This window comes from Mya arenaria, chromosome 4, assembly GCF_026914265.1.
Source record: "Mya arenaria isolate MELC-2E11 chromosome 4, ASM2691426v1".
NCBI lineage: Eukaryota > Metazoa > Mollusca > Bivalvia > Myida > Myidae > Mya > Mya arenaria.
In genome coordinates, this window is record NC_069125.1 from 66,616,762 (window position 1) to 66,642,659 (window position 25,898).

At 36.2% G+C, this 25,898-nt stretch overlaps 2 protein-coding genes across 5 annotated transcripts; one reads left to right on the top strand and one right to left on the bottom strand.

Annotated features, from left to right (window-relative positions):
- Window positions 1-314: 314 nt before the first annotated feature.
- On the top strand, window positions 315-11,434 carry LOC128231212 (retinal-binding protein-like). 4 transcript variants are annotated; one of them, XM_052943726.1, is made up of 14 exons: window positions 315-375; window positions 1,050-1,264; window positions 2,970-3,039; window positions 3,338-3,381; window positions 3,522-3,584; window positions 4,235-4,328; window positions 4,654-4,748; window positions 5,245-5,320; window positions 5,586-5,666; window positions 5,951-6,034; window positions 8,038-8,144; window positions 8,734-8,873; window positions 10,336-10,487; window positions 10,696-11,434. In XM_052943726.1, exons 2-14 carry the CDS (start codon window positions 1,220-1,222, stop codon window positions 10,863-10,865), a joined length of 1,221 nt encoding a protein of 406 aa, XP_052799686.1. In that variant the 5' UTR covers window positions 315-375; window positions 1,050-1,219; the 3' UTR covers window positions 10,866-11,434. The 4 variants fall into 4 exon arrangements, with proteins under 4 accessions (XP_052799686.1, XP_052799683.1, XP_052799684.1 ...); XM_052943723.1 differs by lacking the exon at window positions 315-375 and adding an exon at window positions 386-605; XM_052943724.1 differs by lacking the exon at window positions 315-375 and adding an exon at window positions 386-584.
- A 58-nt stretch (window positions 11,435-11,492) lies between these two features.
- On the bottom strand, window positions 11,493-14,196 carry LOC128231010 (uncharacterized). Its single transcript, XM_052943434.1, has 6 exons — window positions 13,858-14,196; window positions 13,294-13,396; window positions 12,858-13,135; window positions 12,567-12,671; window positions 12,113-12,305; window positions 11,493-11,534 (listed from the first exon to the last, which is right to left on the bottom strand). Exons 1-6 carry the CDS (start codon window positions 14,194-14,196, stop codon window positions 11,530-11,532), a joined length of 1,023 nt encoding a protein of 340 aa, XP_052799394.1. The 3' UTR covers window positions 11,493-11,529.
- Between the last annotated feature and the right edge of the window lie 11,702 nt (window positions 14,197-25,898).

Genomic DNA, 25,898 nt, shown 5'->3' on the forward strand with positions numbered 1-25,898 from the left:
TTTAATGGAGATACTAAGTCGTTTAAACGAGATTCCTAGTCGTTTTAACGAGAAAGCGTAAGAAAGTCGTTTAAACGAGATAATAAATAACACGCATGTCACCGCACAAATACCACATTCAGTTTGTATATTCGTCTGCATGTGTATTCATTTGTGATGGAAAAAAGAAAATAAATAAATCGTACTAAATTACTAAAAATGCATATTTCCTTAAACATCCGACGGACTAGAAATTTTGTTATAAAATAGTTGCAAGCTTGATGGACTAGACGCAGTTGGTTTAATGCGCTATTAAAAGAACAAATACAAACCATAGTTGATCAAATGTGTCGTATTGGTCTACAAAACATACGCGCTTCACTGTTCTCTACTGTGGTATGCACGTATTTTAGTACTATTTTCAAACGTTTAAAAAGTTATTCATAATTGTGGTGGATTTTATGTTTTGTTCTGCTCATAACTGTGACGGAATTATTTAATTATATATATATTTAATAAAAGTAAATCGAACATTCGACTGAATCCAGAAGTTACAGTTTGAGCGCATTCATTTTTTGAGGATATAATAGCTTCGTGTACTACAGGTGGGATTTATATAAGAATATGTAAGTGCACATATTAACGCTTAATATATTAAATGTAACTTCTTTCGAAGAATGTTACATTTTTTATTTAATTTAACATGTAGAATTCTTCGAAAGAAAGAGCAAATTATTCAGTTATGATCAGTTTGATTGATATAGATCAACGATACCTGCCTGTAAACGCCCCTGAAACACTTTGATGTCAGTTGACGTAAAAGACCATGGATGCTCTTTCAACATCGCTTATTTGGTTCCTTCTAATTGAATGAAGATGTTGACGAGGCATAGTCAAAGTACGTACAGAATAAAGCAGTCGGCTCATAAATACTAGTATTGCTTGTGTCGTAGTATCATACGTTGCAAACCTAATCATTATTAATTAGTGGCAAAGCCTCTTATTTCACAATATCACCAGAGAGTGAGAGTATATCTCGACATGCGACGATGTACATTGATTGTTAACAGCGAAAACCTGCCATGCCTGTCTTCTGTGGAGTGATGTGAAAGCACCCCTTTCCCGGCATCATCCATTATCAAGTATCCAGTGTGGCAGTGGACGCTGACGTCGCCGTTGCTTGCGGGTAGCCAGGCTTCTGTTTCACTTTGATCGGGTCTCGCCGTTGCCAAGGTACAGGATGCCGAAGGACAAAGAAGAAAAGGAAAGGAAGAAAATTGCAGAGGTGAGTGAAACACTTTTCTTATTATGAGATAATGTGAAAAATACACTAGTTCATATCTTATTCTGTTTACAGAGAACCAACAAAGCCTACTTTTTTACCAAAATGAATATTAAAACCTTTATTTCTCAGTTCTGTTACAAAAATACAACCTTATATATGAAATCTGTAAACTGTACTGCACAGAATTAAACTACAGGGTTGTTTTACAGTCGTTGCATTTTAGTCCTTCGATGCTTTCGTTCATGTTTATAACTGACGTTTACATAGATAGGCAAAAACCAAAAAAATGAAAAGATTAAAAACATCTTCTACTAATATCAACGTACCGGTGCTTTTCTTTTGTGTGCATATAGTACCTTTATACTTCAAGCATTTTCTTATTTACTGAATGCTAAAATGTGCCATATGACCTATGGTACCTTTACACCCTAAACATTTTCATCATTCCAAAACATATTGTTCAGTGTTTAAAGGTGCCATAAGTCATAAAGTACTTTTTCCACCAATATTTTTATGGTTTATAACTTTGTTCTTTTTTTGTGATCTTTTTCAGGTATAATTTATAAGTATAAAATTCATAGTTAATGTTACTGTATTGAAATATGCCAAAAAGGCATTTTTGCAAACATGTGAGTTGGCACTTTTCTGCACTATTAAAGTGGGGCAAAATACACTAGTCCAATTTTATATTTGCACGGCCAAGCTTCCGCAGTCAATTTGTGACAAGATGGGAAATCGAGAGTAACTCCGAAATGGTTGACAATGTCTTGCAGTAATAGGTTTGGACAAAGGGATTGATTTATAAATAGAAACCACAAAGTCAAGTTAGACGGTATGTAAACCATGCCTTAAAATGATACGCGATCTTCTTCATGTTTATTTTTTAATAGTGTCTTAAATAGCCCTGCCAGCTATATAATGACTGCACATTTATACAATAACTTACTTGTCGAAGTTACCTATATCGCTCACTACTTAGGGGAGGGCGCATTTTCTGAAAGTGCATGTTATAGAGATATGCTTTGTTGCGGTTATATATTACCCCGTCAGATCGGATACCCTTTTTCGTAAAATGACTGATATAACTGTCTCACTCATTTAAAAATTATACGTATACAAATATAAATATTGATGTCTTCAGTTTTGAAGTCTCAAGCCTTTCCCGAATAATTCAAGTGACAAATTGAATGAGAGCATCTTGTCAGTAGTGACATGTCAGTTGTCAATTACTGGTGCGTGAGACTTAGAATCAACCATAAGCATCAGGAACGCCTCATGGAATCTTCTTTCTTTAGACACAGTATAGTGAATGGCGTGCAACCTTTGTCCAAACATATAATTAATCTGATTAATCTGATTGCATGACAGCACAACACTTCGATAGTGTGGGAAGGAGAGGTATCGCTGACGGCAATTCACTATGTTCATGTGTTGCAAGACCCAGCACGTTGGCTATAACAGTTTTCCATGTCGATCCTCTTGGTGTTTGCATAATCACACACAGCAGTTTTAATGCCCACGGTGCCTTAATTTCACTAACATATAGCTATTACGTGTACTTGTTTTGATGGTAAAATATACGGTACTATATCCACATGCACCTACAAAATGACCTTTATGGAACTTATTTCTACTACTTATTTTGTACATGAATGTTGAAAGACCCTTCCTAAATTTGGTACCTTGATACGCTGATGTATTTCAGCTGCGGTCGCGGCTACATGACATCCTGAAGGTGGAGTACGAGGACTACGATCTACGGAAATGGCTCAAAGGTATCCAGAGAGACCCGGGACACACGTGCATCCTTATGCTCTGTCAGTGTGGCATTCAGTATTTACATGAGTCGAGACAATGAATGAATGTATTTTTCAAAAATAAAATTATTTAACTACCATGCATATACAAACAAGTTCAATTTATAAAAGAAAAATACGTTAAAATATGCATGTTTTCTATACTCGACGAGTGCAAACATGAACGATACCTGTTATACAGTTACTGTTATTGCTAGAAGTTCGAGTCATCTTTGAACGCAATTCGCTAATTCACGACCTCTTTTCGTTTCTACAGCAAGAAGTTTTGATGTCGACAAGGCGGAGCTGATGTTCAGAAATGTAGGTTACCTTTTTATTTACGTAAGAAAACAATAACATTTTAACTTCTTATAAATGTCTCTTAAGGGAGGCTGTGAGTTGGCTGCTGAGGATAATTTATATTTTACCATTTGCTAACCTCATCCGTCTCAAACTTTCAGAGCACAGCCTACAAGAAGAAAATAAAAGTAGAAACCTTGATGTCCGAGTACGAAAAACCAGAGGTAAGATCTCGACAGATTAAATGGATGGCGTAAGGGACCATGGGGATGGCCTCGTCCCTATGGTCCATTTAACGGGGTAAAGTAAATGGGTCCTCGAGGCCTCAAATTATTATTATTATTATTATTATTATTATTATTATTATTATTATTATTATTATTATTATTATTCTAAAATTTCATTTTTACAATTTCAGGATGTACATCCGGTATGATAGGACATTGTACATGTGTTGTCCCTGTTTTGTCACTTTCTTGTACTTGCATTTTCGTGTCAGACGAAAACAATTTTTAAAACCAAAAACATAGTACGCAGATAATAATTATATAGTAAAGTTAATAAGTAGAAGCTAAAGGTAAAATATGTCTGTTAAATAACTGTATGTGCTACGGAGAAAACGCCCCCACCCACCACGTCCCTCCATCACTCACCAATGTTCGCATGAGTGCAGAAACAATCCACCCACCCCATTTCCTATTTACAATTAAAATTTATCATTTGTTTACATAATTATTTCATTTTTTATTGTAACCCTTTTTCTTCAAACAACAAAGATGTTGTAAATCACAAAGGATCTTCTTCGCCTAAGCGTGAAGCGATGGACTGGATTTTGTCCTACAGCCGTTTGCATGTCTTATGTTTCCTCGGCTAGGTGGTCAAGCGGTACCTGACGGGTGGGTTTTGCGGGCACGACAAGGACGGCTCCCCTATCAGGGTGGAGCTGTATGGGCACCTCGACATGAAAGGTGGGCGTTTTTACCACCGTATGATAACTTAACAAATCAGTAACAAACAAAACTGTAAAGAAAATACTTTTAAACTTTCGTGATAGTCTATCTTACCAGAACGAAAACGTATTTTCTTTCGCCTTAATCACTTTAATTACCAATACTGACGGTGATGATGATGATGATGATGATGATGGTGGTGGTGGTGGTGGTGGTGGTGGTGGTGATGATGATGATGATGATGATGATGATGATGATGATCGGTATACTCGAAGATGCAATATAATGTTTGAATGTATATGGTTTGTCCTTAAACTAACTGTCCCGCCCATGTCTTTGAAAGGTCTGATGGCGTCGTGTCGGCGGTCGGACCTGGAGAAGACCAAGGTGATGCAGTGTGAGTGGACTGTGCAGGAATGGAAACGCATGGGCGAAAAGGTGGGCGGGTCATTATTCCCAATTAAATAGCCGTTCTCGGTACCTAGGGTACTTATTAGAATCACTTTTAACTTCAGCCGTAAGAGAGAGCGTTTTGAAATAGTGTTTAATTAATTGTAATTTCTTTCTTCTGAAATGTTTGTTTATCCGGAAATAGCACCAAACTATAAGGTTTTGTTGTTATATTTGTTTATTTATTTACAACTTATTGCAGCTGTAAATGAACTTTGCTATGCTTTAAAATAATTTGGCCTCATTTGAAATGACATCAGTTGAAGGGGTAAATCTTTTTCACCAATATTAAGTTAAAAATAGTTGATGAGATGTATCGGGAAGGGGGGGGGGGGCAATCAAAACTGTTGTCCTAGGGTGAAGGGACAACTTTCGCAGGGTTTAAAGCATCGGGCAACAGTGCAGAATGTCACACCAGTCATATCTTTGATAACTGATAGTAGTAGACTCGATATGTGACCGGATGTTGTATATTGTGTTACAGCTGGGGCGACGGGTTGACGGACTGACGGTCATCATGGACATGGAGGGCGTCACCACGCGCATGATGTGGCGGCCAGGTAGGGAATGAACATCATTATCAAACCGTTACTGTCCGTACACGGGAATTAAAAGTTAACGCCACAATTCCTACACTGTCCGATCAAAATTTGTTACCATATTGATGCTTCAGTTTAACAAAAATATGAAAAATTACAAATTTTCTTTGCTTAGACGTCACAAAATATAAACGTGTCAGTAAATATAATTGTGTTTTTATCATGTTCGTGTTATTTCATAATACTCAAACATACTTTATACGTATTATATGTATTCATGTCCCAGGTATGCAGATGTACCTGCACTTGGTGAAGGTTCTGGAGGACAACTACCCTGAAATGTTAAAGCGTCTCTTTGTTATCAACGGTAAGGTGTTCACAGAAAGTGCAACATTTCCCAGCAAATTTGATATTGCCACAACAAAGCCGCGACACACGCACAAATGTCTAACAGATAGTTCTGTTAGTTTGTCAATATCTAGAAAATCGGTGCCAATGATGGTATTGTTGTTTCATACATCATTTCAAATGCATTAAATAACAGTTACATAACTATTTATTGTACATAAAACTCGTACAAAGTCTCGGTTAAGGATGTGATAAGTGACTATATTGTATGTGAAACTGATACCAAGACTCGGTGTATTTCAGCTCCAGCAATCTTTCCAATATTGTACAAACTCGCTAGACCGCTCATCAGTGACGAGATGAGGAACAAGATACACGTACTGGGAAGTAAGTCAACTATTTCTGTAGCACCAATTTGAAATAGTGGCCTCTGGAATGGATGAAGCGGATTTATTAACAAACAGTCATCGAGTTAACTGTTTCCACAAAGTGCTCAAGGTGAGTTTTTGTGATCGGTCTTTGTCCGGCGTCCGTCCGTCAGTCAGTCAGTCCGTCCGTCAACAATTGCTCAAAAAAACTTCTCCTCTGAAACTACCAGGCCAAATTCAATGAAACTTCACAGGAAGCTTCCTTGGGTGACCATCTACACAAATTCAACAAGGGGTCACGATTGATCAACAACAACAACAACAAAATGGCCGACTTCAAGTTTTGCTTAAAAACATCTCCTCTGAAACTACTAGTCCAAATTCAATGAAACTTTTCAGGAAGCTTCCTTGGGTACCCTCTACAAAAATACAACAAGGAGTCACGATTGATCAACAACAACAACAACAACAGCAACAACAACAAAATGACTGACTTCCTGTTTTGCTTAAAAATACATCTCCTCTGAAACTACTACTCCAAATTCAATTAAACGTTACAGAAAGCTTCCTTGTGTTACCCTCTACTAAAATACAACAAGGGGTCACGATTGATCAACAACAACAACAACAACAACAACAACAACAAAATTGCCGAAATGTTAAAATCTGATAGTTATGTAAAGTTTACACTTGAAGCAAGGGCAGCAAGTCTTGCTATATGGTCTCCCTTTTTGTTGGAGATTCCACTACTTTCTATTTTAGTAACAAGGGAATAGATTTTAAATTTTATTAAGTCTTCAACATAGTCACTTAAAGGTAATTATTATTCTTTTTTTAGGTTCATAGATTCAAATAATTATAATACACTTTATTCTTTCGAAGAAATTTCATTTTTACCCAATTTTAAATTTAATGATCAGACTTTTCCATTGAACTTCATGTATATTATTCTTAGCTACAATCTAATCTTCTGTGTGGACAGTGAATAAGCCTTATTATATGTAAAGACAATTTTGAATTTAAACATGCGAAGGAAGGTGATGTTGACCTAAATGGAAGAAGCAATGATATTAGTGGAGGGTGCTGAATGTGTTCTGATTTTAGAGCTTAAAGCTGCACTCTCACAGATTGAACGTTTTGACATTTTTTTTTTAATTTTTGTCTTGGAATAAGCCATTTTTGTGAAAATGCATGGACACCAGTCATATAAGACTGCTGACAAAAAATAGATTGCAGATTTAAGTTCAAAAATTGATGTTTTATGCATTTTCTTTAACCGTTAGAAACTACTTAAGCCATAAAACATTAATTTTCAAACAGAAATATGAACATCTGCGATCTGATCTTTGTGTTATGCCAAATGGTGCACTGTTTGTTGTTTGTGTATCTATACTAAAAGTTATTTCAGTGTGCAAGCAATTTAACATAGTTTTGTCAGTGTGCATGCAATTGAACGAAGTCCTGTGTGTGTGCAGGTAATTGAACAAAGCCATGTCAGTGTGTAGGCAACTGAAAAAAGTCCTGTCAGTGTGCAGGTATCTGTACCAGGTGCTGTCAGTGTGCAGGCAACTGAACAAAGTCCTGTCAGTGTGCAGGTATGAGAATCAAATTCTGTCAGTGTGCAGTCAATCATCAATTCCTGTCAGTGTGCAGGCAACTGAACGAAATCCTGTCAGTGTGCAGTCAATCACCAAGTCCTGCCAGTGTGCAGGAAACTGTGACAAGTCCTGTCAGAGTGCAGACAACTGTGACAAGTCATGTCAGTGTTAACCAGGCACCTGTTGATCAGTATGTTTTTCAATATTTTTTTGAGAACAAATATCAATCTATATTGATTACAAAGGTTAAACGATCGATTTAGGGCCATTATGACCCTTTTGTTTATAGACACCGTCAGGTCATAATGCATCAAATGGAGGCAGGGTTCTGATATTAAATATTCACTGAAGCAAAATCTGTATGACTCATTTTGATACTTATGGTCAGAACATATTGCAAACCAAATTCAAATTCCTTTTGCAGGCAATTACAAGAACGATCTGTTAAAGTATATAGACGCAGATCAACTGCCGGCCTTCCTGGGCGGTACTCTTACAGACCCGGACGGTGACCCGAGGTGCAAAACTATGGTAGGCGCCATTGTTAATTTAGCTCGCCTGTTTTTGCAATTTGAGGTACACATGTATTTCATAGCTTTGGTGATGTGTCAATGTCGGTGCAAAATATTCTACCATAACGCAAAGCCATACCACTTGTTAGTTTGAAACTTGGTAGACATTCGCATAGTGACAATTTAATAAATTAAATAATTAAATTTATTTGAAATTATACATGGACAGTAAATCCCATAACTCTGATAATAAATTATGTTCTTTATGTTCCATTGTTTCCGGAGTAATGGACAACATGGTTACACTTTGTATTTCTTTATTACGCCCATAACGTAACTGGGTACTATATGGAAACGCGTTGGCTTGTGGTGATCTTGTTTATAATTTATTTCTTGTTCTGAAATATTACTCAATATCGATTGTAACCAACATTCAAACAGTGTCAATCCAGGATGCTTTCTTTGTCATATTATAGGAGATTTGTTCATTTTAAATAACGCAGATCTCCAACTGATGTAATGCAGTTTAATTTGTTAGTACGGTTTGTTGATAATGTATCATCAAACATTTGATAATATATCTAATACTTCCTGTTGGTATGTGTCAGATCTGCCAAGGCGGCGATGTTCCAGAGAAGTACTACCAAGACGTGCGGGCGCTGTACGAGCAGATGGGGTCCGTCACCATCGCCGCCGGCACCGTCCATACTCGCGAAGTCATTGTCAATCAGCCTGGTGCAACACTCACGTAATAATAAGTTTTACTAGTTTATACTTATTTATTTTAGCTAGATTGTAAAGCTTATTGGATAAATATAAGAGTCCTTTCCAGGTTAGAAGCTTGAAGGAGCCTGTAAAGACGCCTGATGTTCCGTTACCTAGAGCACTATGCGTTGCGTCCTGACACATAGAGCTCACGCTGATATCTGATATGTACATTACTACATATATAATGTCATCATGTTGTTGTTTTTGTTGATATTTGAGAGAGAGAGTGGTGCTGACTGCGCGACCATCGAGCATATTAAGTTATTAAGTATTAACACATTAAGCTCCTATAGGACAGAAACTCTATGAGGAGCTCCATGTAGCTCTCTATGTTTCTATCATCCACAATAGAGTTTCTCGTGGAGCTTGCTATGACGAGAGCTCGGTGTTACGGGAGCTCTCTATGTTTCTATCATCCACAATAGAGTTTCTCGTGGAGCTTGCTATGACGAGAGCTCGGTGTTACGGGAGCTCTCTATGTTTCTATCATCCACAATAGAGTTTCTCGTGGAGCTTGCTATTTCGAGAGCTCGGTGTTACGGGAGCTCTCTATGTTTATATCATCAATTATGGAGTTTCTCGTGGAGCTTACTATTACGAGAGCTCGATGTTACGGGAGCTCTCTATGGTTCTATTATCAACTATGGAGTTTCTCGTGGAGCTTGCTATGACGAGAGCTCGGTGTTACGGGAGCTCTCTATGTTTCTATCATCAATTATGGAGTTTCTCGTGGAGCTTGCTATGACGAGAGCTCGGTGTTACGGGAGCTCTCTATGTTTCTATCATCAATTATGGAGTTTCTCGTGGAGCTTGCTATTACGAGAGCTCGGTGTTACGGGAGCTCTCTATGTTTATATCATCAATTATGGAGTTTCTCGTGGAGCTTACTATTACGAGAGCTCGATGTTACGGGAGCTCTCTATGGAGCTATCATCAACTATAGAGCTTCTAGTTGAGCTTGCTATGACGAGAGCCCGGTGGTCCGGGAGCTTTTTATGGTTCTATCATCAACCATAGAGTTTCTCGCGGAGGTTACAATGACTAGCGCTCGTTTTGACTGGAACCCTATGTGACTGATGCGGTTTGAGATGGGAGTTCGACGTGAAAGGAACTCTATGTGACGCAAACTCGATGTGACGGGAGCCTAATGTGGTTTTATCATCAACGCATAAAGCTTTTCGGTGAATGCCATGTGACGGGAGCTGTTTTTGACGGGCGCTCTTTGTGGTTTTATTATTGACGTATAGAGCTTCTCGGGGAGCTCGACGTGACGGGAGCTGTATGTGGCCGTACACATGCTCCATATCAGGGATATTTTGACCGGTTGGGTTCGACATTTCACACAAAGGTCAAGGCTTTCCTCTTGTAGAATGTTTGAAACAGCCCTTTCTGTATTGTAATCAGTATTAATTTAATGATAGGCATAACTGTAACTTCCACAGTTGGGCGTTCCGGTCGGAGGAATACGACATGGGTTTCGGCGTGCAACTGGTGCAGGACAGCGGCAAGGCGCACTTCCTGGTACCGCTGCAGCGTGTCAACAGCCATTTGGTCGCCGAGGATGGTGCCGTCGTTTGTGACCAGCCAGGGACATGTATACAACTTTGTTCTATTAAATAGTTTAGACTTACACACTAGAAAACAAAAAAAAAATAAAATGATATCTTGTTTTCGATATATGACCAAGTAAGTATTTTTTTTTTATTCGTAGGCTGCTCAAAGTAAAGTCTCTAGGTCAAATATATGTTTAGACCCATTATGTTCTATTAAAGTAATGACGAATTTCATGTCTCCACTTTCAGACAAGCTTGTTTTTGACAACTCGTTCAGCTGGACCCGTGCTAAGAAGGTCTACTACGAGTATGACATCATAGCCGTGGACGCTGATTACGTCAGGTCGGAAATCAGCGACCTAGTTGAGGCGGGCGACTGGGACACGCTGGAGCAAAAGTTTGAAACTACGCACTTGTGACGTTATCGTGCAAAGCGCGAAACTGACATTGGAAGTGTACGGAGGCCATAATGCCGCTGAATAAGTGACCAGTTACTGGTATCTGTGGTTAAAAGTATAAGTGCAATCCATTTCGATTTTCCAGGGATGCTTACATTTAAAGAGGAGGGGACGCACTTAAAGTAGTAGATGCTACCAGTAACATAACGCCACAATGTACTTAACGAAAGCCGACTGGCGATGTCGTTGGCTGGACAGACAGATTGTGTTATCTATCCTGTATTACAAGACATAAGTTTCTGCACGTTCTACATAATAACGTAGCAACATTCAAGTACTTTACCTCAAATCATCAATAATGTTTATTGAATCTAGTACTATTACATTTTATTAGAGCACAAATGCAATTGTTGCTCACGTATACTGTCAGTTATGTCTTTAAATAATTACTCGTTTTCTAATTTTAATTATTATTTTTTTCGTATAATATAGTTTAAAATTCGGCCATGACCTATAATCTATGTTGTATTTGAGCTTTATTTATTTGCTGTAAGCGCTTAATATTCATTATGCTGTAAAATGTTTATCAATAAAACAATAACCATTGTGATCAGTTATCATTTATTGCATATGACTTTATCAGAATGACTGGCATCTCGACGTTGATTCAGCCGATAATCGGAGATTAGCCTAAAATAAAAATAAAAATAAAAAAATTACCCCATATTTTTTTTGGATGACAAACTAACATGTCAATCGGATAAGAACATTAAGAACATTCAACCTACGACGTCACGTGCGTCCTATATAATGTTTATTTAAATAATAATTTAAGTTTTACATTTATAATGATCAGTGATCGTTATTCAGTCATAAACTTGGCAATCTTAATGCATCAGTCAATTGTAACCACGCCCCCCCCCCCCCAGGTCCGGGGACATACCTGGTATAGCGTTGGAAATGGGCCGTGTTTTTACCTTCCAGGTGGCCCCGCAGTGCCGAGTGAATGCGGTGGTTTTGTTTTCGCGCCGAACATAGCGGGGAATGGGCCTTATCTAGGATGTCCCCGAGGTGCGAAGGCATTTGGCGGGGGGTTTACCAGCAGTTTGACCCCAAAGGACGGGGATTTTACCAGGGATTGGCTGGACCGAAAGTCAAAGTCACCGCTATTCCCCGGACCGGATGGGCCGTGATTGCAATTGACTGGTACATAAGTCAGTGAATGGCTGGCTATACACGATGATCGTAATTTATTAGGAAATACAGACCCGAGTAAAGCGAAGGCCAGTCAGCGTGAACCCCGGTGGAATATATTCCACGGAAGTAATGGATGCATGGTCGCGCATGCGTAATGTTGTTAATGGAGAACTCGTCAAACCTCTCAAACATCGCAGCCTCGCTGTGCCCTTGGATGAAACACGTGCCGTTAGGAAAGAAAGTGGTCTGACACAGGGACGTCGGCTGAATTGAGGCGTCATAGTTTAAATGGTATAAACCACTTAGTAAAAGTAATACTTAGAAAACAAGCAGAGTAAGTTCCAATAACATAAATGAAAATGAAGTTGGTAAAGTAGGTTTGTCCAGGATTACGTTCCTGGTCTCTCAAGATTGACGCTTGTTGTGTTGGTTTCCTACCAGAAAACGGATATTGCCGTTCTAATATAATGCAATATGTTAAATATGGCATATACATATGATGTTATTTAACTGATAAGTGTTTACGTTGGTATAGACAGTAGTAAATATGGATTTGCCGGCCGCCATGGCATGGTCATAGCCTCCGCTGCGCATCCGGTCAGATATCCGCGGGTGGATGATGTAGCCCACCTGGATAAGGAAAGATGTGTTTGTCTTTAGTTGGCTCATGTGACAACATGAGAAATTATACAAAAAGCATTCAAACTTTGATAACACAAAACAGAGCATGCATCAGTCTACACTGTTAACCGGATTCTTGTTTAATCATGATACGTTTTCATACATTTTGATTGATAACAAGTTTGCCGCGATTACCTGAACATCTGTACTGTTGAATATATCAATCATATGGTGATTGGCGTTATATGTATTTCCCCGCCACGTGATGGCACTGGGCGCGCCGTCGCATATGCCCCAATGCCAGCCCATGGAGTAGTGCGTAAGCAGATGACCGTTTGTCTGCTTTTCCGCCTCCACCGCGATCTCGGCCAGGGCATCAAGGTATTGTGTTCTCTCGGCATCAGAGTTACACTTGATTCCGGCGTAAGCTTCGTTATTCACAGCAACGCCATCGAAACGCTCATTTGGATTACCTTGACGAATATCAGCAGATTGCCAGGTTATTTCGTCTTAAAAACAGATTATATTTGTACGAAACAATTAACATTGTTTGACTCGTTAATACAAAACCTGTTATGAATACCCTTGGTGCTTCTTTATATACATAGTAATCATGGTTATGGAGCCTTACTGGCACAGTTGTCGTTGTAGTGGACGATGTACTGGACAAGATTCCTCTCGGACACAGGCAGATCGCTTGTGGCGTATAAACCGTAGATCTTCAGGTTTGGGACCTGTAATATATGTCCAGAACTACAGACGGTCCCGTGGTAAAGTGCTTATTACTGCGACAGGAACAGCAATGACGATGAAATATATAACAATGAAAACATAGCTTTATCGATCATATACTACCCACAGGCATCTGAATCATTGTTTGTCACTAAAATGTTGTTTAAAACCATTTTGGGTACATACAATGAGATAAACAACACACCAGAAGATATTTAGTGTCTTTGATATACAAAAAAGAAACTTTGTGACAAACAATGATTCAGATGCCTGTGGCTGTAACGGTCCGCTGTAAGACCCAACAGATCCCTTCAGAGAAAAGCATGCTCATGTCCGCTGGGTCTTTGACGTCGCACGTTACAATGCCATTTGAGAAATCAAACTTTCAAAATTGATTATTATTCTCATAAAATTCTTTGTCTATATTATAAGATCAAAATGTGTATAATATTCGGATATTTACCTGACTGTGCCCCTCAGACAACATTTGTCTGACAGTATTAATGTCGGCACTGGAGCAGTCCGCGGTGTCCTTGGCTCGCTTTAAGTTCTGGTGGACGTCGCTTACAAAGATGGCGGATACTTCCCGCCCCGGGAGGTTGCATGTATTCCAGGCGCGTTTCTCTGCCGTGTTCCATGTGTGCGTGAAACACGGGCCTCGGGAGTCCCAGGCGAGGAACTCAGTCAGACCACATCCGCTAACGTCCCTGTCAAAGCCGTCCGTCCACACATACATTGCGTACTTCTGACGAGGCGTGAGAACCCTCCGTTCACATCTGTTTTGGATAACTCCGCCAGCCATTTGTGTCGTCAGCAAGAGCAATGATAAACAGCACGGTATGCAAACATGAATTGAAGACATCATGACGGTCAAACGGCTTTTACACGTATCGTTGTAATGCTCTTACAAAATGACATTGTCGATAATACGCTACTTGTTGATAATTTTGTTTTGTTCATATCATTCGAGTCATACTGGTACGCTCTAGCCTTCATGGGTCAATGTGTAATATACAGGATCGAAACATTAATAAGGCAATAGTCAATGAGACGAAACGTTAATAAGGCAAAAGGGATATTTGGAAAGTAACATGCACGATTCGTTACAACCTTTATTGGGTTTTTAGATGAATCGACCATTCTATTAATTTTTAAGAGTTGTGTTTTTGGGCGAAATTGTCATTTATAGCTGTTTTATTTTATTTTTAAATTGAAATATTAAGCAAATTTATAGCAAATTATAATATATCAGTATGATATGGAAGCACCCTAGTCACACAGTCTACTTGTATAAGTTGTTGTTATACTATTTTGAAAATAGTATTTTCAAATGAATTCTCTTTTAATTAGGAGATACTTACTCGTAATAAGGACTTAGTAATATAGTATCTCTTAATTAGGACAGTTTTTCGTTTTAAGGACTAAGCACTAAGGATCTCCTTATAAGAACTTAGTATCTCCTTATTATGGCTAATATATCCTCATTTGGACTTAGTTCTAATTAGGACAATTATCTTATTATAGGACTAAGAATCTCATAATAAGTATATCACAGTAAGTACTTAGAATCTTATAGTGTGTTTTTAAGAATATATGATATAATCTCTCAAAAAATATGAAGGTTTAATGTTTATTGGCAAAGTCGTCATTGAATATCGACTCGTGACCACCACAGGTTAATATTTCACGAGTGACGTGGCTTAGTGCTCACCCAGTGAAATATATTATGATCTTACACTGAAACAAACAATAATCCTCCATACCATCCGCCTAATTATGAACATTATTAACTTCGCCTTAGAACAAAGGATTACAATTAAACAATGGACAATAACTAAAAAGATACTGCAGCCAGAGTTATGGTGCATGTGCACTGCACTTCTTCTCAATGAGATATGAAGTTAGAAGTAAATACCTCAAAGACTTTTCAAAAATGCGGGACAAACAATAAGTATGCAAATTAACAAAAGGCAATAACTAAAATAAATATAGATAGAGTTTTAGTTCTTGTGCACTGCATTTATCATCAATGAGACCAATCGTACATGAAGTTTAAAGTCACAAGTAGACTTGTCCCGATGTCCAAGGAAGGATGGGCGGACGGGACAAGGTGATTCCTATATAGCCCACACCACACTTCTTGGTGGGGGTGTACCGGTGATAGAACGGTGCTATGGATACCCCGTATATTTCGCCTGAACAAACAGGCTTTATTTAGTCCTGATGGAAGCAATAGGAAGAAGAAAGAGGATGTCATGCTTGCAAATCATGGTTATGGACATGGATGATAAACTCAAACCTAACGCTCAATTCATTCGCCAAGCACCGTTGTCGCATAATTCTGTTACAATGATTACGTCCAGAATTCTCGATAATGTTGTCAACAAAGTCACAAATAGAACGAGTGTCACTGTACTCTCCTCGTCTTAACGTCAACGATCTCAGTACTCTGTGCAAAGGACGTACACTTATTTGAACTACTAGTACATGTATATGGCTTTTCATCAAAACGGTTACAATATAAGTATAAGAAAGGCCTTCCTGAAAGTAATCTGATATAAGACTATCCTTGTCTTCGTCCATATTATTCACTTTTGCTGGGTACAAAAAGCGTTTTAGTATCAGGGGTGCTTACTGTGTTATAACCATAAAGCGACAAAAATTAAACGGCTGTTTTGATTGGCAAAACTAAGTCGTGGTCACAATTTACTAAGTTGTGGCCACAAGTTAATAAGTTGTGGCCTCAATTTACTAGTTTGTGGCCACAGCATAAATTAAGTGTTGCGGAAGTCACATCTGTGCCACCGTAAATATAGGTTGATACAACAATATATATATATATATATATATATATATATATATATATATATATATATATATATATATATATATATATATATATATATATATATATATATATATGCTATCAGAAAGCATTGATTTTTTGCATCAACCTAGTGTGCTCATTAAGTAAGTCCTTAATTTAACAAAATAATGCGAAGACAATGTTAGCAAACTGCTATAGACTACGGCACTGGTACGCCTATATGCATATATAAATTTCAATTCTGCATTTCTGACATTGCATGCTTTTTTGATACCCCTCGTAAACTAATAACCATAAAATGTTGATATATCAACTGGTTAAACGATAAACAACATTCTTAATGACCCGGAAATATTGAATAAAAGCGATAAACATTTCAATTTATAAAAATACACAAGTCGCCAATTGAATGAGACTTGATACGTACAAGTGATTGGCTTGAATATTAGTACCAATTTATTAAATAATACATCCGATACGTATATAATTTGAATAAATATTACCATATGAGTACATTCAAATACAGTATTAGTTTTTGTTTATCTTTATGTAGGATTTTGGCGGTTATATAGGGACAAACATTATGAAATTACGGGTTTGAATGACCTTTTTTTTTACACAACGTCTTCGAAAAGTTATTGTTTTGTCCTTTTAGAACATACATTATTTAGCAATCATATTTTGTTAGTAAGCACGTGTGTATTATTTTATTCCTTGTTCAATTCGTATCATTGTATTCAAAAATTAAGATATTAAATATTGTCCTTAGGATTGTAAACCAATCTATAAAAACCTGTAGCCAACCAGTATTGGGGACATGTAATTGAATACCCATTAAAAGTGTGCAAATGTTTGCAATAATGGTATAATTCATGCGATTTGTGTGTCTTTAATGATTTTCTAATCAGTTTATGCAATTGTTTGTTCATAAAGGTTGTTTTTTATCAAACATATTTTATAGTATTATTTTACAACAATAATGTTAGCTGGTCCATTTTGACCACGTGACCCTCCAGGGTACAACATCGAAGCTATTCAACAATCGGACGTCTCGTTTCCACGCGACGGCATTGACAAATGAAAAACTTAATTTATTCAGTTCATTTTTGTGAATTTCACAGGAGGTCAAAGTGATTTCAGACGGCCTAACGGTCGAAAAGGTTTGAACAATGTCTTTTGAAAGCTTTTCAGTACCCATTTACTAACTAGCAAAAATGATAACTTTGTTAGTAGCATCTTCTAATAACTGTCCGGTCCACCAAAACATTTTTCATAACAATAACAATAAACATTCAAATGCGGACTACTTCTTTTTCCGTGTTATAACACATCCATGAAAACCTACGATAACATACGAGTATGTGTAATAAAATAACGTTAATTCGGCACATAATGAACTTTCATTATATAACATATGAAACACGTAAAAAATACATTGTCGACAGAAAAGTATAACAAATCATATACACATGTATTTGCAATTATGAAACCTCTGATTTAATTTTACGTCCGTGGTAATTGGTCCTATTTTTATGTGCAAGTGCTCTTTATTCATGGGGATCCTTTTTTCTTTATAGATTGACCCTCAAGGTCAAACAGCGGTTGTGTAACAATGATGGCCGCAAAATTACACAACCACAACTATTTTAGGGCCTCTGAAATAAAATATTTAAAACTTGTAATAACGCATATGGCGTAAGAACGACGTTCAAAAGTCCCAATATCGCAAAAATGCGTTATGTTACTTTTTATAAAACCACTGTATTATGTAAATCCATCTGTTTTTAAGTTTCATAAATTACTGACTTCGTATGACAAGACTGAAATTATGAATGTCTGTAAATATATGAAACAAGCATTTGTTATACGCAACTCAATAATTAATAACATGACATAAGTACACTACTAAAGATAATTGTCCTCACTGCCAATGTTATCAAGTAATACATACTATAAGGTTAGTTACTTAGAAATCAATTCTTGACTTTTGCTTGACAACATGCCTTAAATTTGTTAAAAAATCCTCTTAGTTTGTTTAGAGAAATGACATGAACTTATGTATAACTATATGTATTAAGACGATGTACAATTGTATAAGTCTAATAAAATATCTGTTCTGTTTTGTTCTGTTCTGATAACACGTGCATGAAAACGCGAACAAATGCGTAATAACGTTTTTAGAAGTCGGTATAACAAGTTTTAAAAGGTTTTATAATGCGAAAGCGCGTTATATAACGAGTTTTTGGAGGCATTATTACGGTATGTGACTGCCCACTGAAAGTCATCCATACAATGTAGATTTCATTTTAAATTCATTTTCAATTTGATTTTTCGTTTCGGTGTTCTGCACACAGAAATAAATCAAAAAGTGCGTTAAACGTTAATTGGTGTTCGCTCCACGGAACGGTAAACCGTAATGATGTTTTAACTTGACCCAATATTCGCGGGCTTGGTGTACGATACTTATGATGAATGTAAATTGTAAGATGATTGTGCAAATTTGTTTTAAATAAAATTCGTTAAATATCTAAAACAATGTGATTGACTGCATTGTGTGGTTATCAATGTATAAGCAATAACCACAGTACATCTTATTAAAATATACACCGAAAAAAACATGCTTGTAAAATTGTTTACAAGTTTATAGGTACACTTAGCACATACATACATGTGATAAAAGGTTATACAACAGTATACTAATAGCTACAATAACCAGGCTGTGGGTTGTTACTATCAGAAGGAAGAAATAATGCGGAAAAGTGGCTAGACATTTATCAAAAGGAAAATACATGCTTCTATGGTTATCTAACGTTTTGTGTGTTTGAAATAACGGGTGGGTTTTTAAAATGTTTTAATATAATAGCCAAAAAAATGCCTAATTGACGAAGTGTTTGTTCATTGTTTTCATTCATAAGCAATTCGAAACTAAGACAATTTGTGTTTCATTGGCATCGCTCTGGAATTTGTTTTTCGTAATTGATTAAAAAAACTACATTTGAATAAGTAATGAAATTCGTCTCCGACCTCTCCATAATTACAAACATTGCAAATTCTATCGTTACGTTGGACATTTGCCCATCTAAGGTTTTCAATAGGAAGATGATTGTTACACATTCTAAAATTAACTAATTGTTGTACAAGGTAAGGTGACAATTTATCAAAATACTGTTCATATTTATGTTCGTGTTTGTACATACTGTAATTAAGGCATTTACTGGAATCAAAGACATTGCTATGCCATATTTGTAAGTACTGATTTTGAAAACTTGATTCTATTTTCTTTAACAACATCTCTCTAGAACCATCAAACATTTGGTTTATCCATACATAGCTTAAACCACATTCATCTAGAATAGACTTCACAAATGTTAACCAGTTATACATTTTAGAATTATGAACATAGTCTGAGTACATGAATTTATAAAACAACGAAGAATGTTTATCAGTATTTGATATCATATTATACCAAAAGCCAATCATTCGTTTCTTGATAACAATTGAAATGGGATATCTCCCAAGGTCTCCATATAGCATAATATGAGGAGTACTACGTTTAACATGTAATATGTTTTTCATAATGTCTGTATGCACTTTTTCTAACAGGTTAACGTCTGAGTACACCCAAACTTCGCATCCATAAGTAAGAATTGGAAGAATAGTTGAATCGAACAATTTAAGTTGGTAATCCATAGATTAATCTAGATTTCTTATTTTTCTGCATAGACAAAATAAGCCTTTCCTTGCCTGTTCAGCTATACGTTTTTAGCAAATGTAAACTGTCTGTTTTTAGAGAAAATAATCCCAAGATATTTAAATGTATCCACCACCTCGATTTGGTGGTTATTTATGATAAAGTTTCTTTTTCTACGGAAACGATCTCCAAATACCATTATCTTAGTTTTGTCAAAATTTATATCTAATTTCCATTGTGTGCAATATTCGTTAAAAGTATTACGCACTGAAGTCAGATCCTCCTCTGTGTTTGCAAAAAGTACTGTGTCATCAGCATATAATATAACAATCAGTTTTATACATATGTCGAAATTGTCATCAGCTAAGACTAAACTTATGTCATTTTTTGTCAATAATTAATTCTCTAGATCATTTAAAAACAGAGAAAAAAGTATCGGTGAAAGATTTTCGCCTTGGCTACACCTCTAGCACAGGGGAAAAAGTTTGACATCTAATTATTAACAGAAATACAATATTTGATACCACTATACATATTTTGTTTTATAATAGCTAACATTTTTCCATTTATGTTATAACACATTAATTTACTCCAAAGTCCGGTTCTCCATACAGAGTTAAAAGCTTTCTGGAAATCAATAAAACAACAGAAAACCTTTTTATTTTTACGTTTACGGTAATAAAGGTTGCAGTGACTGGCTTTTGTTAAATGCACACAATATAGGTCGATGCAAAAACTAATTGTTTAATTATAATGCATTATCATGTTTAAATCATTTGTTCGAATTGTTTAAATATTGGCAACATTTTGCACATTTTTGCTGGGCCCTTTGTGGCTTCGTAGCTATAAATTAATAAAATATATTTTTATATTTTTAAGGCTAATCTTTTTGTTTTCGTACACACATCATGCAGGTCTACTGTAGAGTGATTTTTTTCTAAAGCCCGCTTGATTTTCATTTAGAAGATTATAACATCTAAGTATTTGGCTTATTGTTTAACACAGCAGTAAATACTTTTCCAACACAGCTTAAAATTGTGATAGGTCTATAGTTTTGGGGATCATCTTTATCTCCTTTATTTTTATAAATTGGTTTAATGGCGCCAATTAGCCAAGATTCAGGGATACAACCCGTGTCAAAGACTATGTTAAATAACTTATGGTACAGAGGCATTAAAAGATCATAAGACGCTTTAATATATTCATTTGATTCCCCAGAAGTCTTGCCAATCTTTAATTTATTTATACAAACAATAATTTCATCAATTGTAATTTCATTGTTAAGATTATGATCTATGCTCACATTTGGAAATTCAGCTTCAACATGCTCATTTGCATCAACGTTATTAGCATTTAAGCTTTTAAAGAAATCAAAAAATACATCAAGGTTAACATCATCAGTCTTAATTCTAGTGTTTAAACTGTTTATGTAATTCCAATAATCTTTAGGAGACCTACTACGCATAATTGTGATTAGGGTCTTTCACAATACAAATTGGCTGTAGAAGGCCAAACATAACAGCTTCAAAGTGTTTTGTCTATTTGTGTCACAGAGTGATTGAAGTGAACATGAATATGTAGGGTCTTGTTTATTTACTGTTTTATTGAACACGTTGAACACTATTATAAAATATGACTGGTTATCTTTATTTGTCGGAGTTGAAGTGCACATAATAATATACATAATCAGTGCCATGAACAATTTTATTCATATCAAAGTTACTAGTGTCATGTTGCGTTTGTGTGTTTGTGTGTGTGTGTGCGTGCGTGCGTGCGTGCGTGTGTGTGTGCGCACGTGTGTGTGCGTGTGCGCGGGCAATCATGTCCGGAACATAACTTCAAAAGTCTTTGAGGTATTGACACTATAAACTTCTTATAAAGATAGCTTTCATTTAGAGAAAGTGCAGTGCACAGGAACAATAAAACTGGCTGCAGTTTTTTTTTAGTATCGCCATTTGTTTATTTTTATGCCTATTTTTTTCTATAAAAAAACCTCCAAATATACTAGAGCATTACGTGAAAAGTCGAAAAGTTGAGGTATCTACTTCAAATTTCATTTACAGATATATCTCATTTAGGAGAAGTGCAGTGCACAAGATACATAACTTTGTGTGTATTTATTTTATAGTTATTGCCCTTCTATGAGTTGAAGTCCGTTGGGTAAGACTATTAAAATAATATTCGTTTGTATTTGTATTCCAATTTCGTTCTCTAGTTCTTGCGTTATCACTTTTTAGCAGTTCTAGCTGCTCAACTTCCTCTTAATATTTTGGCTTTTTTCCGTGTTGGCCATTTGAATATTTCCCTGACAAACAATCATTAAACTCAAAAAGCACAAACAAAATCGTCTTATAAAAACGCTTTTTTCTAAGCATAACAAACACGTATAATGCAATTTTCTATGATATAAATAATTGTCATCAGATTAAAAATATAAACCAAAAATGAAAATATCCCCAAATTACTAGGTCCTGGCAATTTTTATGTCGGTTGCCACTAACATATGTTAAGATTTTTTGAATGAATGATCTTCACAGCTCCTACTTATTGTTAACAATTATCTTACTGCGTTCTCAAATTATCCTTTTATGACTTATAAATTTTCTTCTAAACTCTTTTGTCCTTGTTTTTTTGAAACGGTGAAATATTCCCATTTTTTACGTAAAATCAGCCAGTATGTTTTAAAACACACACTTCTTATGGGTTCCTTAAGTTTCAATGCATTTTACTCTTAAAAAAATATTACTCATTAAAACTCTACCCATCAGGCTATACCAAACAGTATATCTCAAAACAGCTCAAACGACCCGGTCTAGTAAAGCCCTATCGAAATAAAAGGGGCAAGTTGGAAATGGTATCTTGTTATCCGCCCTAAACTCTCAGGCATTTGCTTTTGTAACTAGTTTCTATCCTAGAACTCCTACACTATCTCAATGATTGAGACGAAATCCCGGAAATTCCGGACGAGCAATAGAATAACGATACATATCTCAGGTTCTGATATTGAAAGTGTCTACAGTAGAGTAGTTATAGGCTCAATAAATGTTCTGACAACTGGTACTTAGGTAACCGGAACGAACTCTGTAGATAGCTAAGTAGAAAGTTCTAAAGTAGAAGGCAACTAAATTTTCAGAGCCCCTTCGTGACCTCTTTTAATTACTCTTTTCGCTCCGGGAAAGAACTAAACAAATGGAAACTGGCTGAGGTCTGTGCTATTTATAAGAAGTCAGTTCCCAAATATGTCAGTTATATTACCGTACACTACCCTTGTTGAGTGTTATCCATGTGATACGTAAGGTCCTAGAATATACTTTTTTAATAAAACCATATGTTCACCCTGTTCTGTCATAACGATTATTTAGCCCCATTTCATTCGGGCTTAGCTGTACAATTCAGTGAAAGTGCTTTTCAGGACAATACAAGACAATCTTGTAGTCAATCGTAACAACTCGGCCATCTCCGGCAAGCTTCGAGATAGACAAGTCTCGTTGGATACTGGCCGAGGTGGTTAAGTGTGATATAGGCCTCTGGCTCCTGACACAAAGAATATGGATGAACATCCAAAATAAATTTTGTGCACAAAACATAGTCAGTTATCTTTTTTTTCACAGTTCCAACAACCTTTGAATTACATCTATTTAATATAATAATAAATCCTTTCCACGATTTAATGCAGAATAATTAACATGCTAAATGTTTAACATAGGACTTGTTCCTGTTTGGCATCAAGAAATAACATTTCATGGTTGTTGGATTCTTAACAAACACATATGGAAGGAATGCAGACCTTATATTATTAAACATGAACATATTATTATTAAATGATATTATGTTTCAACTTTAAATTACAAACATTGCAATATATGTTTCGTATCGTGGGATATTGTTTTCCCTTAAATTGAAGTTCACGTTGACATGATCTAAATTGTGTAATTTAATAAAACTACCGGAAACAGTTCGTTGTCCTCCATCCATGTCCTCCTTTAAGTATAATTTTAACAAGAATACAAGATCAGTTCCTCATTTTACTATAAGGGTGAACGCAAATTGATTGTCACTCATGCAATGCAACAAACGCACTTTAGTAATCTTAATGAAAATGTGTTCTCTAAAAAATTGTCAACAGCCACAATTTCCAACGTGGAAGAATTGAGGAAACCTTCCATTCCTTCGTCACCTTCCGATTCATCGTGCTCGAAAACATAATCTATTCGACCAATTATCTGCTATCAGGTTTTTTGTCACCTCTGCTAGTACTGTTTGGATCCAAAAAAAATCCACGTTACTGACCAACACACGGTAATCAACCACGTTCACGCCCTTCCCCAACGACCTCCATATCTCTGTTTCTTTCCTTTTCTGTAACTTCTGTCTACTTCCACACTTGGGCGCATGACCACACTCTCGCGTATCATCGTGCCAACGAGAGTGAATAATATAATGTTGTAACAACTTGTTTCACAATCGTTGTAAAATAAATAAGTTTAAGTGGGTAAGTTTAAACTAAACTTCCAACGCATCGTACCACTAACTGCTTGATACATTTGGTATACATGCACCTTTCAACTTATGTTTCTACATAATAACACGTAAAAATATTCTACAAATCATAACAGCCTTAACACCAGAAACAAGCAATTTTAAAGAGAGACAGAAGAGAGGCAAACTATAAACTCCAAAGCTCCTTACTCAATTACACGTATATCATCATAATTTTGTTCTGTACGCACTCGTTTATTTTCCTGTATTGTCAACACAGTAAATCCTTTGATTGTGATTAAATGTGTGTATCTTTATGTTCTATTGTATTACATAGGGTTTAAACCAATTTTCCTATTCCACTTGCCAAGGAAGTACAAAAAGGCAGTGAAAGTGTATTTATCACGAAAAATAGTATTATTTAAACCAAACACTTGTAATACCGTTTATGTATTTTTGATTTCAATGAACACACACATAAATATCTATGGATAAACGTAAACAAAGCAATGTACAATACGCTAAATCGACGTGTTCTGAAAGGGCAGAAACTATAATCGACATGAAAATTAAATTTGTGAACACTTACACATAAACCCTGACCAGTATCACACACTTTGATACCGGCTTTTCCAAATATAAATACCGGATACCGGGGCTTTAGCATCACTGTAAAAAGCTTGACGTGACGCGGTAATCAGAAGGTGTCTATTCTATTCTGTTTTAATATTCGTTTATTTTTCATTTTATTACTATTTTATTTTATTTCATTTTTAATAGGTTAACTTATCGGAAACGACAGTATTTTTTACTTTCAATACACCGATCAAGTTTTAATTCCGAAGTCTGAATACCGGGAATATTTTGAACATCGTGTTGGCAGATTCGTACCCAACGCTGAACATCGTGTAGGTAGATTCGCACCCAAACCTTTCAAAGTGCTACAATAAAAGTAGCGCAGATAAGTTCTGAATCTGAATCTTAATGGTACATGGTAGAGTCCAACACTGGCTTTAGCACCACGGGGAAGGAGTTAGTTCTGGCTTCCATAACTTTAATGTTGATATTTTTTTTTTATGTTAACAACACATTAAAAAAGGTCATATATAACGTGTTCGCTGAAGTTCTTTAGCTAGGAGGGAGTGAGCTTAATCACTTTTTGTTAATGTCAGTTTAAAAGAGTTCACTGAATCAGAGTGTACTATATTGTCACTTAGTTTGTTCCAGTGAGTCAATAGCTGTTCTCACAAAGAATGAGTTTGTAAATTTTACTTTAAGCATGAATAGCGACAAAGTTCTTGGTGTTGTTGTTCACTGAAATCCTAACAATGTTTGTATCGTGGCCTTCAAATAAACAATTGACAAACATACCAGGTGAATTTTTGTTACCTTTAGGAAATCAAAGTTGCAATGAACTGGCTTGACTGATTGTTTTTAACATTTTTATAGACTTGCACATTAATAAAATGTAAAAACACTTCAAAGGTTCTATGTATACTGTAAGTTA

Excerpts from the sequence above, each read along its gene's own strand:
- LOC128231212 (XM_052943726.1), top strand. The coding sequence starts at position 1,220 with ATGCCGAAGGACAAAGAAGAAAAGGAAAGGAAGAAAATTGCAGAG. Across the intron at positions 3,040-3,337 it reads TCTACGGAAATGGCTCAAAG|CAAGAAGTTTTGATGTCGAC; the intron begins GTATCCAGAGAG and ends TCGTTTCTACAG. Across the intron at positions 8,145-8,733 it reads ACCCGAGGTGCAAAACTATG|ATCTGCCAAGGCGGCGATGT; the intron begins GTAGGCGCCATT and ends GGTATGTGTCAG.
- LOC128231010 (XM_052943434.1), bottom strand. The coding sequence starts at position 14,196 with ATGGCTGGCGGAGTTATCCAAAACAGATGTGAACGGAGGGTTCTCACG. Across the intron at positions 13,397-13,857 it reads TGTCTGAGGGGCACAGTCAG|GTCCCAAACCTGAAGATCTA; the intron begins GTAAATATCCGA and ends CATATATTACAG. Across the intron at positions 12,672-12,857 it reads TCAACAGTACAGATGTTCAG|GTGGGCTACATCATCCACCC; the intron begins GTAATCGCGGCA and ends TTCCTTATCCAG.